The sequence below is a fragment of the Charadrius vociferus genome, unplaced genomic scaffold (genome assembly GCF_000708025.1).
Source record: "Charadrius vociferus isolate BGI_N301 unplaced genomic scaffold, ASM70802v2 scaffold104, whole genome shotgun sequence".
Taxonomy (NCBI): domain Eukaryota; kingdom Metazoa; phylum Chordata; class Aves; order Charadriiformes; family Charadriidae; genus Charadrius; species Charadrius vociferus.
Window position 1 is genome coordinate 6,515,054 of NW_009648255.1, and position 25,508 is coordinate 6,540,561.

General features: G+C 48.1%; 1 protein-coding gene across 1 annotated transcript; it reads left to right on the plus strand.

Annotated features, from left to right (window-relative positions):
- Positions 1 to 14,087: 14,087 nt before the first annotated feature.
- On the plus strand, positions 14,088 to 21,470 carry TMEM212 (transmembrane protein 212). Its single transcript, XM_009884509.1, is given in 7 exon segments — positions 14,088 to 14,211; positions 14,843 to 14,883; positions 15,142 to 15,198; positions 20,991 to 21,041; positions 21,043 to 21,085; positions 21,158 to 21,159; positions 21,198 to 21,470. Coding segments are annotated over 7 exon segments (591 nt in total).
- The last annotated feature ends 4,038 nt before the right edge of the window (positions 21,471 to 25,508 follow it).

The window sequence follows — 25,508 nt, forward strand, 5'->3', positions numbered from 1 at the left end:
GAGACTCCTCCGCGGAGCCCGGGTCCCCAGAGCCGCCACCAAGTCACACCCTCCCCGTTGAAGCCCCGACAACGGTTTTTAGCACTTCCCAAACCAACAGAATCTCCCCAGCTCGGCGTGGGGCACCGCATTGCTCTCCCACCCCCACCCACCTCTCTCCCCCTGCAGTTACTCACGGTGCCACCCCAGCTCCCGGCGCCATCGCCGCGCCACCGGCACCTCCTTCCCCTTTTGCCGCCCGCCAGCTTGTTTCTTCACCAGAAACGACTTCCAGGTCTCGGCTAGCCCTTCCTCCCCAACATCTTCTCGCTTTCGCACAGATCCCCTGGTCACTCGTCCCCAGGCTTCCTTCCCCTAAAGCATCCGGGCTTCCCGCAACCCTCTCCACCCCCTCAACCCTTCTCCCCAAACGAGCCTTGGTGGCATTCAGAGCCGGGGCTGAGCCCAGCTGGGGATGGAGCAGCCCAAGGTGATGCCGGGTGATGCCTCTGCCACAAGCGTTTTACTCCTTGCAGGGCCGGGCGGGTGGGCTGCAAGTAAAGCCACTGCATTTTTTCCACTTTTAGTGCAAGTCCTTTATCAGTTCTCGACATAACGTTGTTGTGCTTATGTCCCTACTCTCGGAATCGTTTTCCCCCTATTTTTGTATCTCTAGGTGCACATGTTCACTCGCTTAAATTAAAAGCAACGGTTTCTGAGTTGAAGTTCCTCCTAATGTTTTATTTTTAAAGTAGGTTTCACGGGGGAGATAGGAAATGTGCTAGTCATTGCATAATTTTAAGTTGGTTTTATCTGGTGTAAATCTCACTTTCTTTTCTTGTACGGTGCTGAGATCTCCTGTGCTACGCCACGTACCACCGCCTCAGCGTTGCTCTCCTGTCTCTCGATCCAGCCCTGCTCCAAGCTTCCCACTTTATTTTCTTTTCCCCTACTGTTTTAATTAAGTATATGCAAAAATTTCATTCTCTGAGACGCTGTTTGCTTCTTTCACAACATTCCATACTGTTTCTCTTGAGTTTCTTTTCCTTATTAGCTTTGGTAAACACCATTTTCTCTTTATTGCTGTTCTGCATATGATACCATATAGAGAGGGCACTACAAAATCTCTGTCTGTAGCACACATATCTTTCTATAGGTGCATTTTTTTAAATAGTGTATATTTCTCCATATTCTCATTTTAGCTCGGCGCTTACATGTGCCTATAGCTACTGGCAGTATTAGTTCTGAATATATTAATGTAAACTCTGGCTTCATTCCTCACACTTTTAAAATGCTCAATATTAGCTCATCACTTAAATTTTTGGTTATCAGCATTTTTTTTGCACGCTTCTGCAATATGCTACTTTCCTGGTTCCTCAGATCCTTGTTTGTGCTGTTGGAAAGTTACTCGTGTGCAGTGAAAATGCTTTCTTGATGCCACCTGAACATCAGAATCTGAACCAGGCAAAGCTGGATTTGACACAAATCCAGCCAGTGAAACAGTCCATCATCTGGTGAAGTAGAACCATCATCATTAAAAATACCTTTATTAAAGACTGGCATTTTTCCTCTTCCAAAGCATGCAACCATTCAAGGAAACTATAAATCCTGTGCCTTGCCTGACGCTGCAGGTCAGACCAGCTGATCACAATAGTTTACTCTGGCGTTCATACTTAAAACTTACAAATATCTGGGCAAACTGCAACCACGTCTGGTAGAGAGATGGTCAGACAAGATAAGGCAGTTGCTGCGTCTGATCTTAAATGCTCCAAATTCACCTACGGTCCTGCTGAGACACTCACTTCTCCCACAGCAACCAGCGAAGCAGCTCCTTTTACGTGTTTTCCTTTTTATCTGACCTCTGTTATAACTTTCAAAACTTTCCTGTTCAAAACTTTGTTGGAAAACTGGCCAAACGCATCTCAAAGCACTTCACCTCCGTCTTCCTGGCGACGGAGAGCCACTGTTTTACCATGATTATTGTTGGGTTAGTGTCTCCCCAGTTTCTGACTCATGTAAATCAGAAGATGACTCACTCAGAGGAGTTTGTTCACTGCTCCGGTGCCAAGCTGGAGGCACCTCTCGGACTTTGCTCCTCAACATGCTCAGCAGTGAGTGCTTCCTCTGAAGTCCCCGTGCTGGGGCCATGTGGCTTCACAGCCAGGGTGGCTCTGTCCCCTCCTGCCACCACCCCATCTCCTGCGCGACGCTGCACACACCATCTCGCTGGTAGCCCACGGGAGAGGTGGCTGGAGAGAAGAGGACTTTTATGTTGTGGCCCATTGGATGGATCACAACAGGAAAAAAAACCAAACGGGGTTGAACAAATCATGACAGTTTCAAGACACCGTGAGCTGGAAAAGCCCACAAGCTCCGCAGGGGATGCAGAAGGAGCTGGCACAGCCCAATGCGGTGGTCTGAGGTGAGCAGCAAGTCCCCCAGAGAAGGACCAGCCACCCTGCGGCACCGCACAGCAAAGGCGTGAGGACACATGGGAGGAAAATGCAGGCTGGAGCAGATGGCATCCCCCATCAGAAGACAGACAAAAAAAGGGTTTATTTTCCTTCAGAAAATCTATGAGGAAGCATGAAGCTGGTCTCAGAAAAGTTATTTTACTCTTTGACAAGCACGCAGGCAAAAAGGCAACGAGAAATGCTGTGAGCTGCCTTTCCCGAGTTTAAACCAAACTCAAAGCTGCCATCAGTCCCAGTTCCCGAGTACTCTGCTCAGAGTTTGCTCAAGCCCTCCACTAAAACCAGTAACACAATTCTCTATTCCTCTTTTTTTTCCAGACTCCCAGTCATTTTGCACAGTCCAAGTAAAACAAGTAAAACCAGGTTTCGCCATAGGATGAAAACTGAAAAAGGAAGAACAAGTGAAAAAAAAAACCCAAACCCCCAAACAATTAAAGAAACACAAAACCTTTCAGACAGAACCCCAGCAGAGTCCATGCAATCGTTTCTATGTGTACTCACCAACACGTGAGCTGCACAGATCTCAAAAGAGCACTGCTGGGGGTACAGTCTCCCCTCCCTCTAATTCCATCCATAAATCTGGGAAGACCAGAGTATTACACCTCACAGGGTGCTCAGCAGACAAGGGTGCCCAAGTGTACAACACAGGATGAGTCGCCTTCACATGGAAGTCTTTTTGAAGGAAATAACTGGACATGAGTGTTTATCTGAGGTTTGGGATCAGCGTGCTGAGCAGCACGGTATTTATTTACCTATGTGTACCGCAACGCCCATCAGCCTGGCTAATCCGCCTGGTCCTCTTTCCACAGGGGAAAACGTTAAAGGAAAAGCATTGAAAATGTTTGCATTTCATCCGGTTTCTGCACTCTCTCAGCTGGCAATCTGTGTCCTATTGTAGATATCTGAAAATTGTTAACAAATACCTAAAGAACACTAACAAACAGAGCAACCAGGCAGCAGCCTTAGAGGTGTCAGTCGTTATTAAACCTTTCAACGAAAGTGGCCGTCAAGTGCCACATTACCCTGTTTTACCCTCTGTCACACTTACGGAGGGAATGTAAACCTAAACCAGAACCGGTTCTTCAGCAACGTAATTATAAGTATCACATACAGCAGTCTGTAACGCACACCCAGAGCTGGGCAGCTCGGCTGTGACTTTCTTTATTTTTTAACTTACTTTGTTTTTTAACTTTCTGCCAGCCCCTAGTGGATACCCGGGTACCCAGTTATCTTAGATCAGCTGGAGGAAGGTCATTGCTGGGAGTTTTCTGGCTCTCCCGCCTGTAGATGAATGACGTCAGGGTGAGGTGTTCGGTTGGCATCTGCTCCACAGCTACAAGCCCGCATTTCCAGCTGAGGACACCAAAAATTTCTGTGCTCGTACAAGAAGGGCTGGCATTTATTTGGGGTCACGGCATCATTCCTGGCGTCTCTCCAGGCAGGTCCGTACGCAAACAACCGGCGTTTGCATTAACATTGGACTGAAAAGCTGCTTCGGAAGACACCTGTTTCCAAATCTTTGGGTTTTCCCAGTAACCAAACATCTCCAGGCTGGTTCACTCCAGCGGAGGTTGCAGCTGGGCGTGATTCAGAGCTGCAGGTCTGTATTTAGTATTGACTTAAGTACCTGAGGGCTGCTGAGTAAACGGCCCATCCCAGATCCAAACATCCTTATCTCCTGGCAGGTGATCACCCTTCCTTCTGCGTTTAAAGCAAAACCACGCTTTGGAGTCAGGAATGGAGTTAAGCCGGTGAGGGAGGGGACAATGTCACATCACTTTCTCCTGCTCTTAGTGGGATTCCCAAAATTAAACCTCGTGCCAACGCGTGCCCCGCTGAGCCAGCCCCGGAAAACTCCCCATTCCAGCCAGCTGGCACTTACCTGGGTCTGAACTAAATTCACTGCAAAGTCCCCCGAAATGACGTGACACGCCGCTCTCGGGCGTTAACGGGTGGGACACAGCCGGCAGCCTGAAATCCCAGCACCGCGCCGTGGAGGCGGCTATCCCTGGAGCCCTCCTGCAGCCCGCAGAGAGGACCGTAGCAGCTCTGCTCTGGGAGGCAGTTGGCCCGCAAGATGGGTGAAGTTAAGAGATAAGCGGGGGAAGATACGCCAGCAGCAGCGCGGGATCGCCCGTCGCCGCTCCAGCTCTGAGGCGCTTCCTCTTTCCGACGTCACTTTGGTGTTACGCTGAAAGACCAAAAAGAAAGCAGCTCATAGACTTTAAAAAAAAAAAAAATAACTAGTTCAATTTTTATTGTTTTAAAGGTAGGAAGGAGTGACTTTTTGTCTCAGAGCAGCAGGGAAAAAAATGTATAATATTTCTGCACCTAATTATGTTAAATGGAAAGGAAAAATCCCCTGCAGTTTTCAGAAAAGCAGGGAAAACTAGGACTCTGGCCAGCCACTCTTGTCAACATTTTTAACAGATCTGTGCTGCGAGGGTGATCCCATTACTTTAAAAGCAGGTGAACAGAGGTAAGGGAGTGAGGGGCTACACGGTGACAGCAGAGGAAAAGATGCCTCAGGATTGCAGGTTCTGGCTCAAAACACCCAGCCCTCGATACAGCGTATGAAAACACTCGGCTATTTCAAATTTGGTGAAATATCTTGACAGGGTAGCTCTGCTTTTCTTCTGCTGCCCTTCTGGTCCCAGGGCAGCCATGCACACACAGCATCCCGGTCCCGCGGGGGACACGGCCGGCCTGGGGTGACTTTCTGAGAACAAACTGGGGATGGAGCACACTCCTGCCCCACGACTGTCCAGAAAGATGGTTGTGACATATTTAGGTGTCCAAATATTGATTTCCTCGTAAGCAGCCACCCTCTTGCGTTGGCCCCTCTGGGTTTCCTCGGGTGCCATCTCACCCAGACGTACCGTGCCGCGGTGCACAGCTGCTTACAGCTGTCTGCCTGGCTATAAATACATATAAATAAATTTTATATGAATATAAATACTGAGCATCGCATGCGACGTTCACTGAAACGACAGCCTTTTGGGGAAGCGGTAGTGAAGGTTCGTACGGTGTTAGTGGCTGAGCTTCAGCAACTAAAACTTGCTCCACCGAAATTGGAACACAACGAGGCTTCCCTGCCAGCAGCAATTAGAAACGAGCATTATCTGATTGCTCTCCACAGCAATTGCACTTCGTTATTTGCCTCCTGGGAGTGACGGGGAAATGTCGTAAGTGGGGGGGGTGCGATACCTTTCGCAGATTTACTCTCGGCGAGTGGGGATATTTCATATAAACTCTCCAGAAGTGCTTGATTCAGGGTTTTCGAAGGTTGTCTCATCTTCGCTCTGAATCACTTTTCTTTTCCATCTTCTAGTTCCTGACGCAGCGCCTTTTGTCAGGCCGGTGGTTCAGGCTGAACCCGCAGAGCGAAGCCCTCCCGAAGCTTCGTTTAGTGACGAAAAGGAATGCTGAGATTCCCTGGGAGAGATCTGAGCGAAAACCCTCTGGAAACAGTACGGGAAAAGGACAGACAAGGGTTCGGTTTATCATATGTAGGTTAGTATTTATATTAGTGCTAGTACTTGTTTGAAGGTCAGTATTTATTTCAGTTAACTATCGCCACCAGTGAGCAGCTAAGTCCTCCTGCCATCCTCAGACTGGGAAAAGTGAACCGTTCTTGAAATGCCAGCCTGACGTTTCATGTTTGCACCCCATGTCCCGGTGCATTTTTAAAGCACTGAAGATACGATGCTGCTCGTTACCCAACTCCTTCGGCTCGCTGGAAACCAAGCCTGACCTTTCTGCACGGCGAGTGCCGGCCTCAGACCTTTCAAGCTGCGGATGACGTACCCTGCTATCTGATTTTCGGGAGGCTTCTCGTGACTCCAGACACGGTCCTGAGCGCTCAGCATTTTGATGAGCAGACTCGAGAAGGATGTCGTAAAAGCAACAACTTTGACTTCTGATTGCAAAAACCGGAGATCTCTTCAGGAGATTACAGCCCCAGTGCAAATAGGTTTTTTTAGGGTGGTACCGCTCGTAATGACTTCACCAACAGAGACAGCACCCGCGCAGCCATAGTCTGGGCAAGGACTGGCTTTAATTAGGAGCGCTAAGGCTCATTAAGTGACCAAGTACGGTACTGAGTCACGTCACATGAAACGGTACAGAGACCGCTTAGGGCCATTGAGTTAAATCTTTCCTCTTAAAATCCTTCCGAAGCCTGTTCCCCTGGTCAGAGGCTGAAGAAGAGGATTTTGTGGACTCTTAAGAACAGACACGCTGAAATATTACTGTAGTGGAGACACGCGGTTGGGGAGGGCATTCCTTCCATTCTCACGCAGTCCCTGAAACACTTCATTTAACTGCCCGTTAAAGAGCAGGCTTTTGCTTGGGATTTTGTAGTTCTATATAAATGGAAGCAGCGCCTTCAGCCCGTGACCTTACGATGCTCTCCCCCCGATTCACACGGAGCTCTGAGAGAGCGGAGGCTGTGCTGAGATGGATGCAGAAGGGCAGCCGGCAGGATCCTGCCTCTCCCCATGACGGTCCCCTCCTGCCCAGCCTGGCAGCTGGCTCCAGGAGGCCTCGTCCCATCCTCCGGCATCGCTGTGCAGGGAGGGGGAAGCCTTGCGAAAGATGCGACAGAGCCAGCCAGCCTCGGTTCCTGGTTTGGGGGAGGATAAGATGTCTTCTGGGAATTGTAGTTCCCAGGAAACGTGAATTTGCAGCCTTCCTCGAAAGGCGAGCCAGGAAAGTCGGCAGCCTGCGGCCATCTCCATCGCTCCAGTGCGAGGGAAAATGTGTTGAAATTAAGAGAGGGGAATTTTTATAGGCAACTCTGCTTGGAAATAAGCGGTCTGCAGCAGGAAAACTCGAACACGCTTAGGAGAATTAGACCCTGAGGAAGAAACTCTTTCTGCCTCAACGAGAATCGGAAAAGGCTGATATTTCTTGGACTCTGCAGTCAAAGGGGTTCACCGGGAGGTATAAAGTCTGCTTGAGGAGAGACACTCGACTGGCCAGAGACCCAGGCACGGCTAAGCCCTTGTGGCTTAAGGGGGATGGAAATATCCCGGCAGAGTTGAAGAAAGTAGCTTTGCAAAAAAGGAGGGTTTGGACACCAACCTCCTCCTGCCCAGTGGAGAGGAGCTCCTCCGCCTGCTGCTTTTGCCTGGGGATGAGGCTCTGGGGCAAGGCGCGCTGCAGAGCTGCTAAACAGAAACTGCAGATACTGGTAAAGGAAGAACCTGTTGGTAAAAACTAAGAAATACCGACAAAACGTGTACAGCAGTTGTTTGTGGTTTACATAAGTTACCGCAGTGTTTGTGTGCTGAAAGAGGCGGAGGAAGTGTTTCTAAGGACGGCTGCGAAGAACTGAACACAGCACAGGAGTCGGGCTGATAAATCAAAGAGCAGACACTACGTTTGCCCCAAGCTTCAAATACTATTTTGGGGAAAGTGGTTTATGCTCTTATTCTGGAAAAGACTATTATGTCCTTGTTTGTAAGAAGAAACGCTGCCCTCTGGCTAGGCAAAGTTCAGTACGATATGTTCTCTGGCCAGTCTGCGTGCGTTACCGAAAAGCCCCGGAGTCCACCGGGAGAATAACCACCCTTCATCACCCTGCTCAAGCTCACCCGCACAGCCACCAGCCCTGCCAACCCAAACCCTTGGGTCCGTGCCTGGGCTTGGCCCTGGGCGATACGGGTCCCAGCAGGACCGGGCTCTTGCTGGAAAGCAGTATCTACGTGCAAGCAACTCAGCTGTGGAGGTCCTGGTTTCATTACGGACGTTGGTTGGCGTGTGGCTGCTGCAGCGTGTGCTCGGCCGCCTCGCTGCGCCTGGTTAGAGGGCTCTGTACGCCCAGAGCTGTTTGAGAACCTGCCATTACTCACCCTGCTCTCCTGGCTTGGGGTAGAGCTTCAATGGGAGCATCGCACTTACAAACTATACACTAAATAATGGGAAATAATAACCGGTGAAGACATTTATGAGCTGAGTGGGGCCGTAGGACAATAACGGGGGGTTGATGGTAGCTCATTCGTTACCATCTGCACATATTGGCAGTAAAGCTGGGGCCAGCAGTCAGAACCACAGCCTTACAAAGACCTCTTAGGCATTATTTTCCACTGTTACAAATTTAATTAGCTCTTTTCCCCTCAAGCAGCACAATACAAAAATATTTTTCCAGGTAAAGTAGCCATTTTCTAGTTAAAGAAGTGGAGACAACATAAAAAAAAAGCGGGCCTAAATTAAAACTGTTATTCTCATTTTCTACATGGATGTTTTGGCAATCGCTTCTTCCCTGAAAGGAACAATCTTTTTGTTTCACACCATAATTCACGGGCTTCTAAACCAGAACACTGATGGATGGATGGATTCTCGAAAGACGGAGTTTAGTCTGAATCGTCTTGTCTTTCTAGCCTGGAGAAGAGAAGGCTCTGGGGAGATCTTATTGCGGCTTTCCAGTATTTGAAGGGGGCCTACAGAAAGCTGGAGAGGGACGTGTTACAAGGGCATGTAGTGATAGGATGAGGGGGAATGGCTTCAAACTGGAAGAAGGCAGGGTTAGATTAAACATTAGGAAGAAATTTTTTACTTTGAGGGTTGTAAGGCACTGGCACAGGTTGCCCAGAGAGGTTGTTGAGGCCCCATCCCTGGAGGTGTTCAAGGCCCGGCTGGACGTGGCCTTGGGCAACCTGGGCTAGTCAGAGGTGTCCCTGCCCATGGCAGGGGGGCTGCAACTTGATGATCTTCAAGGTCCCTTCCAACCTAAACCATTCTATGATTCTGTGGATCTACCAGGTTGGCAGAAGTTTAGATGGCACCAGTCATATTTTCTTTTTCAAGAATAAGCTGTTGTGATCTCTGGTTCTCCTTCCCTGCAGCTGACAGGTTCACAGGGATCTTGCATTTTTGGGAGGGGGACATTCTGCATTGCAGGAGAGCATGGAACAAAACTGTAAGGAAAGAATCAGAAGAAGGAAGAGAAATATGATAATGACGTATAGCCCAAAAGCACCTCCAGATCAAAAACTCCCTTTTCTTTTCTCCAGAAATCAGAGCTGGCCACAAAGGGTTTGGGCTGAAGCAGCGGCTGAGGGGGCCATGGCGAGGGTGGGGGGAGCAGCTCTGAGCATCCCGGTTACACTGCTGTTGAAATCAGGGCTTTGGGACGGCTGTAGCCACCCCCAGGGTGTTCCCAGATAACGGACCCACGCCGAGGCACAGATAGCAGCGCCCTGCTCAAGGTCTGGGTTTGAGCCCAGAAAGTCGTCCGTACGTGTTGGTACGTGTTGATTTCTGCATGAAGATAACCTTTGTGCCATTAATGCAGCCCAGCGTCTGGTTTCCAGAACAACCTGGTAACGGCGTTATTCTTTTTGTTAATTGTGCTATCCAAATAGAAACTTATGGACCTGATTTTCTGCTGTTAGGCAGCAGAAAATTAACGATACCAGTGTACAGCTGACAAAATTGAGTAAAGACTCAGCTATTGTACCAGCAGTTCAGCCTGTCTTTCCCAGAAAGAAAAAGTTTCAGGTATCCCACGACACCATCCTGCCGTGTAGTTTTCCTGGGGTCCTGAAATTCCCAACACTGTGATGTCTGCCCCCAATTTGAGGTGAATAAAGTGATGTTGCCTGACCAATTATTCAGTATGTCATCTCAGTGGTAGCATTAATACCTTCCCCATTCAGTGGTGTAATGTTTTGGGTGCCAACTGCATCTAAGGCTCAGTAAGCCTTACTAGCCTTATTTCTTGGCCTTACTAAATCCTTGCCAGATTTGGGAAAACCAGCGTTTGTAGTGAGGGTGCCTCCTGCACTGAGCTGCTGGTGGAAAGAGATGGAGGAAGAAACACCTTAGAATCCATGGGCTCGAACCAGATCCTCTCCAAAACAGCCCTTCTCTGCTGTGTCCAGAAGGTGCTGAGCAAGAGTCGTCATCCACCTGCTGGAGATGCTCAACAGAGATGCTCCTCAGATGAGCTGGTGGCTCCGTGCAGCTCTGCTGCAAGGGGTCTAAGGTGCAAGAAGGCAGATACAGCCGCTAAGGCTGACCTCCGGAGCACACAGCTTACCTCTTTGTCCTACACGTTGGACTGAACCTTGTCTTTCACAGCAACACCTCGTCTGGGGTTAAGGACTCCGAGTCATAACAGTTCCACCGTCCTTGCTCAGAAACCACTCTCCCTAATTACCCTTTCAGCTCGGATAATTCCGCTTTCAAAGCTGAATATTTCTATTTCAGCCTTTACCTGTGGCATCCTGTTACGCCAGAAATGCACTTCCAACATCAGATATTTTTTTCATATGGAGGGGGCCTGGAAACTCTGCTTGTACCCACTGTCCCCTCACTGGGCTGCGTTTGGGAACGAATCATTCCTCTATGACATACACAGTTCGTCACATGTAATTTGGGGGGGGGGGTGATGTTTAAACTGAAGGTATGGAAGCACCCTGGTGGACCACTGGACGCAGGGCGAGGAGGACCCAGCAGCGAGACACCCTCCAGCAGCTCACCCCACGGCCATTGCATCACCTCCATCCCCAGGACACCTCAGGTTCGCCCTTCGGCGGCGCGGGCACGGCGAGCGCACAGGCACGTTTGCCTTATACAATACAAGAATGGCCAAAGGGCGATTTTGCCTGTCTTAGACAAAAAGGCGGCCGGTGAACTGCCCTCTCCCACGAGCCCCAGCGCTCAGCCTATGAGATAATTTGGGCTGGCCTTTTCTTTGCAGCTGTATTGTTTTAGTGCTTGGAAAATAGCAGCAGGCTGAGCAATGAGTCATCTGTCACTAGATGGGGTTAAAGTAATTTCCGTTTTCTGTTGCCATGGGGAAATCAACGTCCTAAGATTTGTCCTTTCTCCCACTCAAACATGTGGGAGTAGAAAGCCTGAAACCCAGCAGGGCTAAACAGGTTGGGGTTTTTTTTGTAATTTTTGATATATTTTTTTTCTCCCCCCCTCCCCTTATAAACAAAGTTCCCTCTGTGGCCTTGCAGCTGTCAGTCCGTTCCCGGAATGGTTCAGTTAACAATGTCATTCCCCTTGGATTGCAAAAAATCCAGAAACAGAGTTTAAGTAAATATTTGACGTTCCTATAGGAGTTGCTTCATGTTATCACTTATAAGAGTCTCTGTGGCTTGTAAAGTTTTATGTGTGCATTCGAGGGGGTTATAAACTCGATATTATACAAATAAAAGTGAAACTTATAAAAAAAAAAGTAAATTAAAGTAGCAGCTCACCCAGCATTCACAATATAGTGAATAACAGAAACAGGAAAGAGGAAATTGCAGTAAATGCTGTTTAAAAGCCTCGCTAACGTATAGCTTATATGAGTAGCAGCATAGCAACATCTAGTGTCGATCAGGGATATCGTCGTACTTCATTAATGGCAGTGGGATGAAATCCGCAGGCAGGGAACTGGCTTTTCCCGGACCACCACGCCACTACCCAGCCACAACCCCGGCTCCTTCTCCCCTGTGTTTCATAACATGTCCTTTTTTTTCATGCTCCGTGTCACTGCCCTTCGTTAGCTTTGCAGAAGTGCAATCATCTGGTAACGCTCTCGGTCTGTCTGGATCGTTATGAAAATTATTGTGGTCATATTTAAGAGCCGACTCAATACATCTACAGGTTTAAATGTGATTCAGTGCAACGGTGGCCAAAACTTTTAGCACCTCAACTGCTATTCAGAAAGCAATTTCTACCTGACAGCTGAGGACGTTACCAACCGCACGGTAAAACCCAGGGCCAACTAAACACTGCTGTCAAAGGGGCAGAGTGCTCAGCGTCACACCTTCCCCTCGCAATGAGCGCGCAAGGGTGAGGTTGCAGTGCTGTGGGGTATGTGAGAGAAGGCTGTGTGTTCGCCCTCCCGTGTCACCCCGTGAATGCCGGGATTACACTATTACCCATAGTTTAAGACTATCTATAGAAAAATTGACTGAGGCACGTTTTGAATCCCATGTAGACACATCTTTTCATCTAAAAGACACCTGATGCCCCAAGTTCCTTGCTAGTTAGCTCCTTTGCAGGTATACGATATGGATTAACATTAGTTTAGTTTTGATTAGTAAAGTTTAACTAAACTAATTAGTTAAGTTTAACTAAACTAATCGAGTTCAACTTAATATTAATTTGGGGTTTTTTAGTGTAGGTTTAGTTATTTTTAATGCCTTTGTTAAACTCACGCAGTGTCCTTCATATAAGTACGCCGTTACATCAGGGCTCACTCAGGACTATTTAAATAAAATGATTTGTCTCCTTAGATTACAGCTCCTATTACATGGGGTTTGCTTCATCTTCAGTAAAATAACATCCTTTGGGTTTTCTCAAACAAAACAAAATTCATGAATGGCTGCTTTCCAAATCCAGCTCTGTCTTGCAACACCCTGTGAACAGATTTTTTGCCACGTTTAAGTTTATTACATGATCTAATTAGCATGACTGTGTAGGTGCGTGGAATGCACTGGGGGAGAGGAAAAATACAAGTGTACAAAATGCTGTTATATAATTTGCTATGGGGACACGCTTATTAAAGACAGAGACCCGGTTCATTCTCCAGATGCTTTTCAACAGGATTTTCAGCAAGGAAAAAAGAAAGGACATTCAAGTCGATAGCAGAGGAAATGGTAAGCACAGGAAGGACTGAACGCTGCCTGATTTTTGTGACTTAAAAATAAAATTACGATTTAAAAAAGGTTTTAGTTCTATACTCACGTTTGCTGCTTTTGTCTCCAGATAAAACAATTCAGTAAAAGTCAATGCGTGACTCAAAGCAAGGACTGCAAACTTGTCAGCTACCCTGCGAGGCTCGCCCTTCATCAGACAACGAAACACAACTTCTAATTAACAGTAAGAAAATACAGATTGTTAACCATTCCGGCCATGAGAAAGGCAGTAGGGTGTCTATTGGAAACACGCAGCCAGAACAGAGATCGGAGCTCTGCTTCACGTTATTGAGACATTCACACTGCCCTGACCAAACTAAACGGGAAACTCAATAACATAAAGCTATCGGGCTCTCTTTCTTGCTCCTGCATGCGTGAAATGACATTTTTAAGTTACGTGTGATCTTTCAGAGCCTTTAAAGGGGTCAGGCACTCGGCGCATCTGGCATGCCGAGCTTCTCATTCAGGAACATGAAGTCATCCTCCAATTTGCGTTCCCGAGTCAAGAATGTGTAATTTTCCACGTGTCACTTTACCGACTTGCACATTGAACAGAGATTAATGTTAATTTCATAGAAGATTGGGCACATTTAAGGAAATTGCAAGCCCTGCTAATTGTGTTTTAATTAAGCTAGAAGCGGAATAGCGTTTGATAAAGAGGGCTGATGTTGTTTGAATAAACACGCTGCACACAGCCTGCTGCGCGATGCCATGCATCAGTTCAGTGCCGAATCCCGCCCGACGGGGTGAATCGGGTACTAGAGGATCTTCAATGATTAAAAAATTGCCACTCTGCTATCCCCCGCCATGCGGAGGGGACGTTGTCATCGCAGTGGCCCGAGGGGCCACCACCTTGCGAGCCGGCTTACCCCGAAGCGCGACCGTCCCGTTTCAGTCTACTTTCGGAGGAATTGGGATGTGCCCTGGGGCACACAGGGTGGGGGGGAGGTGGGGACTACCCAGTGCCACCCTGGCTGGTGGCAGCGCTCCAATGGGGCTGCCACAGCTCTGCAAGGAGTTTGACGATTATCAGCAGCGCGCCTCGGGGACTGCATACGGTAAAGCACACAACACGATTGCTTTGCCTCCTGCGATCAAAATATTTGCTGTGGCAGGTAGGGAGAAACAGGGCTCCAGTCTGATGAGCAGCGGGAGACACCCTGCCCTAATCCCTTTGAAATCAAAGGCCTTTCCCCCGCCATGCCCAGGAACAGATCCTAGGAGGCACCTCCAGCCTCCAAAGCACCTCCAGAAGCTCTCAGCGCCCTTATCTTTCACATTTGGGGCAATCGAAGACATCAACAGCATCAGCTGTGTGATACGCTAGATTTTAAGTCACAGGCTGGAGCGTATTCCCTCGAATTTTCCCTGCTACAAACACTACACCGACAATAACTCTCCCTGGGGAGAAGGCGGTCCTGCTCTGGAGGACGCATCTGTGTCCCGCAGAGGCTGCCGGCACCGAGGGGGCCGGTGTCACGCTGGCCGCGACAGGCAGGTCAGCGCTGGAAACAACAACCCCGGCTGCTGTCAGCAAGTTTCTGGCTCTCTCTGCACCGGGAAGCGGTCCGTCCTCTTGGGAAGACGGATGAAGGAGTAATTCAGAAATCACAGGATGGGCTTTCTGCAGCTGAAAGCGAAGGGCAACGAATCTGGAAAGAGAAAAAAAAACCAAAACCCACCCAAGATATTCCTGGGGGTGAAGGGGCCTTATTTACTACACTGTAATACCTTCTGTTTCTGTAGGAACATCTGAAGATAAACAGAATAGTGCTTCACGGTGCCAGGTAAACAGCTCTCGCATGCCATGGCTACGGTCTCTAAGGAGCTTCTGTTTATTATGAACCGTCTCTGCCTCAGCTTTAGCTACAAGGCCTCGCTGTGAATCCAGCAGGGAGAGGCTCACAATGAAAGTGAAGAGCTTGCATGAAGTTGCCAGAGGGATACTTATTACCTTTGGGATTATAACCTTTTTTTTTTCTCCCCTGGAATTTTTGGTTTTTTCCCTGGTTTGTTGGTTGGTTGTTGTTTTTTTTTTGTATAAGCCCTGGTTCATTGGAGGGAGTGTTTGCCTTGCCAGTCCCATTTGGAATGGAGCTTTGGTAGGCAGAACAAAACTGTTATCAAAGAAAAGATGTTAGTGATGCTACAGAGACTTTGAAAAGTCAACTATGTCTGAATTATTTATTTCCTAGCTCCTGTGAAGTCTCTTTAAACAGAGAAATGCTTGGAATTACATGAAACTAAAGCGAGAGGCTCCCTGGAGACTCTTAATAAGTTTTAAATTCGCAGTAAATATTGGTATATTGATTATTATCATGACCTGCTGATTTTTAACTTCCCTTTACAGAGAAAACCCAAACTTTCTCATTCTGAACCAAATTTGGATTGTTAAACATAAATTAACATCCCCTGGGGCTATGCTGGTGTAATTGGGATCATTGTTTCTCTCTTCTCTTTGGTTCATTTCCTAAGCTTTTGCCTTTCCAAAGGGATGCTGTAAGTGATGCAATGAGACGAGTACAACAAGCTGTACAGAGTAAAAGCACAGGTGGACACGTGGCCCTGAAACCCTCAACTGAGAGCGTGATGCACCCCTGGTGCCTCCTCATGGAAACCAGCTGGTTGCACAACGTAAAAGCCCATGAGGTTTTTTTGGGAAGCGCTGAGGAAGCTGAGTCCAAAGGGGGGTTGGAGGAAAGGTGAGTATTCTCCATCTCACCCCAATGGTTGGGGAGGAAGATGTCCAGGGGACTCCTACCCTTGGTTTTCCAGGGGACTTGATCATATTCTTGTGATTTGGATAGTAATGATTTAGCCATGGGGTTTTATACCCGTGTACTCCCATTGCATGGCTGATAAACCATGGGCCAGTTTGTTCTTTTCTTTTTAATCCAAAAAGAGAGAGAAAAAATTTTTTCATGGCACTGTCATTTCTGATGTCCTCATACCAAGGATTTGACTACAGCGCTTTATGGCTTTCCTTAGCCTTCCATCAACCTTGGGATGTTTATTTTTCTTCAAACAGCCGTTTGCAGCACGCTAACAAGAACTGAAGATCTTTTAACACTGCGATTTGTTTACTGAAGACATCAAAGTCTTTTTTTTTACCCCTGCAAACCTTCTTTGTGTCAGTACAATCTGCAAACAGCCACACAAAACCAAGGTGTGCTTTGTGTAGGGAGAAATAAAACCACAGAGCACAGAAGACACAGATATTTTCTTCTCTGAGATTCTAAATTTAGCTCTGCTTCATCTCTCACTCTTCAGCTTCTCAAACTGTTTGCTCCCAACTGAGACCCCTGTGGTTTCAGCAGACCATCCTATTGCCTTCAAGTTGGGTGGAAGAATACGACTGCAAATGTGGACAGTGGTGGTGACAGCAGCTGATCTAAACCCAGTATTTTGTAACATCTATGAACAGACGTATTTCCTCATTTCACTTTGACGGCCGAGATTCTATGCTATGCTAATAGGAAGCGGCACTCTGAATTTTTTGCATTAGGTCCCGTCAGTTTTTGGTTCAGACCCAAGCTGCGGGTGCTGGGCAGTACTCAGTGGTGGAAATGACAGATGTTGGCAGCAAATTAAATAATAAGTTTGGCTGAAAATAAATAACATCCTAAGAAATACCGGGGCATCCTTTTTATGGATTTCCTAGACGTGTTGAGGTTATTTTAAGGCCAATTGAACTCCCACTTCTTAAAGTATAAACAGGATTATTCCTTGTACGGAACATGAGGCCATGTAAATGTCACCGTTTGTGTATTATTGGTATTTCCAGTCATACTTCAAGTATTGCCTTGCCCCAAACATTCATCCCACCATTCAGAGCCCAGTAGCGGTCTTCAGAGAGCATTAGCATTGGCAATGCATCAAGGAAAGTCTCTGTGGAGGAAAACCTAAAGTCTCCCCATGGAGGAGGACCTACTAGAGTGGCACCAGCTCCCTCAGGAGCTGTTCAACCAGTTGGCTGTGGCATGGACAACAGGGAAGATGAGGGTGAGAAAGGAGGTGTGATCCCACCTCGAGTACTGTGTTCAGTTTTGGGTCCCTCACTACAAGAAAGACATTGAGGTGTTGGAGCATATCCAGAGAAGGGCAATGAAGCTGGTGAGGGGTCTGGAGCACAAGTGTTATGAGGAACGACTGAGAGAACTGGGGTTGTTGAGCCTGGAGAAGAGGATGCTGAGGGGAGACCTGATCACTCTCTACAACTACCTGAAAGGAGGGTGTAGAGAGGTGGGGGCTGACCTCTTCTCCCTAGTGCCAAGTGATAGGACGAGAGGAAATGGGTTCAAGTTATGCCAGGTGAGGTTTAGATTGGATATTAGAATATTTTTTTTTCACTGAAAGGGTTATTAAACATCGGAATAGGCTGCCCAGGGAGGTGGTGGATCCGCCATCCCTGGAGGTATTTAAGAAAAGGGTAGATGTGGTACTTGGGGACATGGTTTAGAAGTGGTTTTGTCAGGTTAGATTAACAGTTGGACTTGATGATCTTAAAGGTCCCTTCCAACCTCAACAGTTTTATGATTCTATGACAAGGACTGACCAATAGGGGTTTTATTCCACAAGGAAGCACCTCACCCCAAGCTGCGTTGGCTGGAGGTCACAGAGCGGGCAAATGCCCGAGGCATTCCAGGAGTCGGGAAGGGTGACTTGCAAGGTCAGTGAGGGTCAGTAAGGCAGATCTGCACGGACAAAGTACAGGTGAGGAGAAACGCTGACTACATCTGTTGGGGAGGGATGGTGTGTTAAGGGCATTTTCAGCCGCATCGGACTCACTCGTTAATCACCCGGCGGCGGGTGTAGTTCACCCCATCACAGCAGGGGAAGACGTTCTGCGTGGCATGGTGCTCCTGGCAGCTTTGGAGACCCGGGCAGGAGGGGCTGGGTGGCAATAAGGTGTGCCGTTCAGCAGCTCTTAACCCTGAAAACACCCAGAGGAGATGCAAAGGACAAGCAGCACAAACCTTTCCCCTTTCACTCGCTTTAAACTGGGCAAACGGCGCTGCTACCACAGGGTGCAGCCAAAGAGGCTGCAAAGTCTGTGGGACACAGCAGTTTTTGGCCACCTCCCCTAACTTTGGGTGCTGCTGAGCTTGGGTATAGCATCTGGCTCAGCAAAGCAGGGCTCAGCCCCCCAGGGGTGAGGGACAAAAGGAGCAACTGTCCCCCAGCCCCAGGGTCCCCATGGGTTGGGAGCGGGGACACGGCCCCCGCGGTGACACAGCCAGGCTGCCCCGCACCCAGGTGTCTCCTGCAGAGCACTTCCAGAGTCTTGCCTTAAGGAATAAAACAAAATGGCAGAGCCTTAAAAAAAAAAAAAAAAAGTTTTAAGCACATCCAACTTTGGGATAGAGCAGAAAATTTCTTGCCAGAGAATTTAAAACAAACTGGAAACCGATCATCCACTCATTTAAAAGATGTGCCTGGAGCTAAACCAGCGAGGCTGAATAATCTCTGCACTGCTTTCATCCTTCTTCAATTTTTTCTTTGTTCCATCAGCCACATGTGCATTAAGTGTAAATTGAAGGGCTCTTAGCTGGAAAAGCAGATTGTGCAAAGGGCCTGGCCCTCATCTTATAATTCAGCTTCAGTATTACAATTACTCTTAATAACACTCTTATTTTGTTGTATTATTTATTCTGGCTAGCACCCTCTAGGATCCCTTGAAGGCTTTTTTTTTTTTTTTTTTCCTGGTGGATTTAGCCAACATCCACTCATGAATCCAGATGTTTCTGCTTCTATCCACAGGAATTTTATGGTATGGATATGCCAAGATTGTAACTTCAGGCTCAGCCTCAAGACAAGTATTTTTCAAATTCCCTAAATCAAAAATGGAAAGTGCCACGAAAAACCTGGGCTTTACTGCCTTTAGCGTGCCAGAATGGAAATCAAACCACAGGACGGTATTGCTCAAGGTTCTGGATCGGGGTTGGTACAGATTCCTACGTCGCACCAGAAATTACAGCCCAGATCGTGCTATTTTCCGTGTTCTCGGGCACAGGCTCTTGCCTTTAGCACATCTTCAGCGCTTCTTTCCATTCACCGGCCCGAAGTGAAGAGCAAAGATACATGTGGGGCCAAGATGCTTACGCTGGAAAAAAGATTACTCACTGCAAGCCAGAGCCACTGCTGGTGCATTGAAATGAATGAAAACGCGCCCGTGTATGTCCGCTCATCAACGCAGATACTCTCCCCAGTCAAAACTGGTTCCGAAATAAGGGCAGTGACGAAATGCACCCTGCCCTGATGGGGACCTGGTGGATAACAGCGGTGTCTGCTGTGCCTTTGACAGCACTTAGGAAGAATAACCAAATCCAAACTCATTCCTTATCCCGAGTGACAAAAGCAGCATGAAGCAAGTGTTAAAATAACCTTAATAACCTTCCTTTCTGCACCGCCCGGGGTTTCCTTCGGGCACTCCCATTTGTGGCGTCCTGACTTTCTTCTCTACTCCGTGTTTGTCGGTGTGAGAACCCCAATTGAAGGCGCGGTGCGGTGGTGGGCAGTGCCAGCGTGGTGGCTTGGACGGTGTCCCCTGTTGGGGCTGGCCGTGTCCTTCCGACTGCCCCGAGGTAGCGCAGGAGCACGAGAATGGCGAGCGCAGGAGATGCACAGAACAGGTTATGTTGGCCTTTTGGCAACGAACAGTACACATCGCCTGTGGCCACCCTGCGCGAGAAAGGATGCGACGTCATGCCTGAGCCCACAAAAGGTGAATTTTAGCTTTTCCTCCAGGACATTTCTGACTGGCCCTGACCACACACCCTGGTCCTACCTCTGCTGTGCCTGATCCAACCCAGGAGGAGAAGAAACATGGAGCAGTTATTCCAGCCTGGCAGAGAAGAGCATGGAACAGCTCTTCTCTTGACCCCCAAGAGGCTCCAGCGCAGCAGCTAGTTATTGCTCCCTCTAATAGCATTACTTCTTTACCTGCAGAGTTGTTGGATCAAAGGAAGCTTAAATTATTCCTAAAAGCTCTTCTAAGGCTTCGCCCAGCACGGAAAAGCCTCTCAGCTGACACAAAGGATGGAGCCGGCTCCACAGCAAACCCCCGTGGGGCAGGGATGCGCTGGGACGAGGAGGAGGTGCTGAGCACCCCACGCCGGGACAGCCCGCGCCGGCTGGAGCACCAACGCTTTTCACCCCCCTACCTACCCCAGAGCTGAACACGGCCACCCCAAAAAGATGCTGCGTGGACCCGCTGAGGGCAAGGGCAGGCAGTCACTCCGCGCGAGGTGTCAGCAGTCGGGTTGACAAATCCCGGGGTCCACGCGGTGTCACAGGCAGGAGGCAGCAAGGGAGCAGCGGGGTTAATCGGGACGATGCGTTTGAAGGGGAAAGCCCTTTTCCTGCTAATGTCATGGATCAAATGCGGTGTGCGGGGCTGACGGAGGAGGGAGCGCATTAACTCTCCCACCAGCACGGTAGTTCTGCCAGTTCCTATCACATTTTCTGGTTTATAATGAGGAAATTCATTAGTATTCGAGTATGCAGTTCAAATCTTAAAGGCCACCCACTGTACTTAGATGTATATGACAAACTGCATAAGTATACCTGTTCCAATTTATTCTCCTGGCTTTTTTTAGTAAAATATGGTTTCAATGACTTTGTCTTCCTTGTAAAAAAAAGATCCACATTTTTCTTTAATAAGTTCATGACATTCAAGCTACTAATTTTCCTTACCATCACATCCCTTTTTGGACACAGAATAAAGGATATTGAATATAAAAAACCAAGTTAGGTTGTTTTTTTTTTCCAAGTTGGAAATGAAGAAATACAAAAATACTGAGCTCTTTAGTTTTAAAGTTGTTTTTTTTTAAAAAAAAAAAAAAATCTCTCAGCAGGTCAGAAAAGTGATAAAATGCTTTTGTCTCCATTTCAGTGGGAGGCGAGTTTCGCCTTCGGCATACCGAGCATCACGGGCGCCTCAGTGTAATTTGCTGCTGCCCATTGCGTGTCTTCTCCTTGGCCCGTACTGCTAGTGCTCGCTCGCTGGGATCACTGGGAGAGGCCACCAGGGTTACACAGTCCTGTTCCCCCTTCCCTAAGTTGTCACTTCCCAAACCTCTGCAAAGACCCATCCCGTTAGGACTGGTACCACCTCACCCTACAAATTCTGGACCTGTGCTCCAGTTTGGCCATATTCTGTGCATCTTTGGGTTTTGTGACGACTTTTGCGAGACTGCACCAGTGTGGACATCTAAACATGAGCATCGGTCACGGCGGGGAAGGTGAATTGACACCTGTAATGCCGTTAGCAGCAGCCAGGAGGGTGGCACGGCTGTGCAAGGACTGGGAGATCCTAAATGCGCTCACATCAGGATCAGTAGTGCCTCTGAAGCCATGTGCATCGTTCCATTAAATCACTTTAGGAACTAGTAATTTGGCCTTTCACACCCATTACATCGCAGTGCTGTTTCAACTAAAGGCACACACCTTCAGCGTACATAGCCTGGGCCTCAGAATTTAAAGGCTGGACAAAATTTTATGGAAATCACACAATTTGCTTTTGACATTACGGAAAGCAGAACCTGAAGGTTTGCCTTTCTGCTCTCCCTCACAACCATGAGCGCTGCACTGCCATTAATGCACGGAGCTGTTAAAACCTGCGCAGACGTAGATCTGTTACCTGAACAGCAAAAGAAGTGTGAAAAATAACCACCACACAGCACATGTCACCTCTGCTGCAGGCAGAGCCTTGGGCAGCAGCACCTCGGCAGCGTGGGAGGACGGGAGGTGAGGGCAGGAGGAGGAACAGGCTTTTGGGTGACCCAGAGCGGAGACAGAGCCCAAGCACCACGCTCCCAACCGGCTCCCGCGTGAGGCACAGCATCGATTTCCAGCCCCGACGTACCTCCAGCTCACCCACCTCGGAGGACTCGCTGCTGGGTCAGACATCCACAGGTTTTGCTGTGCTGAGGAAAATCTCACCTTCTGCTCGTCCAGTCCCTTGGGGTTTGTTTTTTTCTTCCCTGTAACCTTTGTTTGGAGCCAGTCTCGAATCCCTGAAAATAACGGTGTTTCCATGACAACAGCCCAGCAGTGGACTCCTCTGGGCATCTGAAAAAATCAAAACACGGCCAGTGCTTCCTCCTGCTCCGGCATCACACCCTGTGGTACCACAGCCCCGTCCTGTCGCCTCTCCCTCCTCTTGTGCTGAAGCAGACGGCAAACTACTTTGGGCAGAGCTCCGTCTGCTTTGGCATCGCCGGCATTTACTGCACGATAAACCACGCTTATCACCACGCTGCACAAGTGATGTAGGGGCAGGTATCAGACCACAGTACCAGCTCACAGGGCGGGAGAAAGGCCGAGAGGGTCTGCAGGCTAAAGGACAGCTAATTGGACAGCTGTTGGATTTTGTAATCCCCTAAGCTTTATTAATAAGATTGATAATTTTCACGCCCTCCCTGGTATTTTACAGAGGATATGGAATGATCCTTTGTTATTCACAGTCACTGCTTTGCTTCCAATGCACGGCATTTCTCCTGCCCCGCTTCAGCAAAGCCCTGCAACCACCGAACCCCCTGGTCCCGACCTGGCCAAGCACGCCAAGGGCCCCGCCGAGACCAGAAGCATCCCCAGAGGCATCCTCTCCTCGAGCGGGACAGGGTACCAGCCCCTTGCAGAATCAGGCCCTGCTTGCCCAAGCATTCCCTCCCGCAGGCGGCACAGCCGGTACCTTGCCCAGAGACCGGCTCCAGCTGAGCGCCCAATTGATCCATCGCTCTTGAGGCTGCTCCAAAACCCCATCCCTTCCCTGCAGCACTTCTGTCTTCCCTCAGACTGAGATTTATGAGGGTTATCCGTGGATGCGGCTGCAAGAAAAGAGTCCAAAAGCTTTTGTTGCAGTGCCGCGAGCAGCAGTAAAACAGCAAAAGGCTCTTTGCATACCTGATCCTCGCTGAAGGGTTACGAGCAGGACACCCAGACACAGACAGCGAGCTCTGAAGCGGGACCTGAGGAGGCAGCATGGACGCATGCCAACCTGACAATGGGGTTTCATTTAACGAGCGTGGATTTAAGTGTGGAAATCAAATATGAAACAGTCCTAGCCAGCATTGTCTGCATTCTTGGAGTGGCACTGAACTAGCAGAAAGAAAAGAACTGAGACACTGGCCCAGACATGCTCCAGCTGTCTGCGACTACCTCTTCCCTCCTCCACTGAATGTAACTATTCAGCTTGTTTTCATTTCATTATTGGATGTTATTTTTGCAACCTGGGAAAAGAATAGAAAAGGGGAAAGAAAAAAAAAAGTCCTTAAAATGCTTTTGGTTTATTTTTAAGAGCTAGACCATTTCTTTCCTTTTTATCAGAGATAAAGTACAGACTTTTAAAAGTGCAGGAGACCTATGGTATTATTAGTTAAGCATTTGTTTCTCAAATAAAATCCTTTCTCTCAGAGGCAGCAGCATTTGTGTTGCTGTGGTTATTCACGTAAGTCGCAGTCATTTAGTACTGAGCAACACGCAATTAAATAGCCATATAAAACACCCACAGGGTGAGCAACCGCTGCCTACAGGTAACCTTACATTTCAGGCACTCACTTGCCAAACGTTTCAGCTGTAGGCACATAAATCCTCATTTGCACATGGGAGCGGGGCAGGCCCTTTCCTCCATCACTGTGGGTAGGGAAACAGGAGGCACTCCTTCACCAGGCACAGGGCAAATCAAGCTGTTAATGAGTTGGTTAAAAGCCTGATGCCGCAGACGGCTATTAACGGGAGCGCTTCTCGACCCACCGCGGGGTCAGCCCTTCCCCAACTTCCCTTTTCCCTCCTCTGCCTTCCTCTCAAGAGCGCAGCTTATCCATTTTTAATGTTGAAAAGAATTCACATCCCAGATGTGATGGTAATTTATTTTCCCCTCTCTTTACGCCAGTTTTGCTTGACAGGGAAATGCCAGCATGCACCACCCGTCCCCCTCCCCAGCTGGGGACACCCCACCCTATGAAAAAGTCAAACGCTTGCCAGAAGAAGGGACAGGATTATATAGTTTCCCACTGAGCGTCCTGGGAATCCCTAGTTTGTGCTGGACTTCTCTGGAAAAATCTTCCCTCCATTTTGATGCCGATACACTTCAGCACAGCCGCAAGTTTTCAATGGCACTTCAAGGGAATAAGCAAGATTCAGGGTTTTTCTCACCATTTTATTTGTCTTCCTCCTTGGGACAAAGACATATATGCTAACCCAGGAGCTCTCTCATGTCAGCTTTTGCACACTCCTGCCGTATTCCTGGCAGAAGGTCATATATGCTTTGATGTGAGTTGTTGTCTCTCTCCAAACATTGTTTTGTAACATCCAAAGCAGGTCTGCAATTCTAAATTTGGAGGTTTTAAGTTCCAGCTAAGATTTTTGAAGTGCACGTGCAACAGCTGCTCACTACATGCAGATTGTTTCTTCCTATGAATGGCATTACTCTAAGGATTTGCGTGGAGAAGTTTTAATCTTATTTTAGCTTATTCCAGCCAGTTCGGCAAGGGGAGAGCCCTTCAACCTCCTACTCCAGCATGGTCCTCCCCTGGGCTGGCCGGACCTGAGCATGGCACTCGCCAGTGACACTGGAGCCACGAGGCATGGCAATCTGCTCCCCAAGGCACTGAGCCGACCCTGCCGGGCAATCCGGGGGCCTGAATAAGTGTTAAAGCGGACTGGAAGATGGGAAAGAAATTTTAGAGTGTTTCTTGAAATTATGTTCTTTCCATTTGAGGGCATTCAAATTAGATAATTTCCTTTTTCATCTTGACTTGTTTCCCTTTTGGTACTTTCACATTTTTTTAAATGAAAATTAATTCTCATACTAGAGTCTAATTTCCGTTCATTAAGGATAAGACACTATGATTTCAAGCAGTGAGTTTCTCCAAATCCAGAAACCTTAAACATATGCTCAACACCAAGCTTATGAGCAACTCCATTTACCTCAATATGTGTGCTTATCTCTAAGCATGTGCTTAAGTGCTTTGTTGGCAAAAGCTAGAGTGCTTATCCCTTTCCCGATGACCCTATTTAATATTTACTGGTATTAATCTGCTCAATAACTATAAACACCAGAAAAAAAAAATATCATGGAATTAGCTCTACACAGAGCTTTTCCAAATCCAATTTCTACATTACCCAGGAGGGTCAAACTGTTCCATGCTCAAGGGCTGACCCCAAAGCCACGGGAATCAGTGGAAGGGTGTTGACCAATTACACCGGTTTGGGGATGGGATCCCCAGTGAGCAGAAACACCTTTCTGGTTTTGGCACTGTGACTAATAGGGATAACAAAGGCTCTACGCTGACATTAAGAAAATTCGTTTTATGTATTGACATCCTGTTAACCTCCAGCGCACTTAAAGGAAGCTGTTAATTTAATGGTTGCGTCAGAAAGATATGGCAGAACGTACATTGCTGAGCAA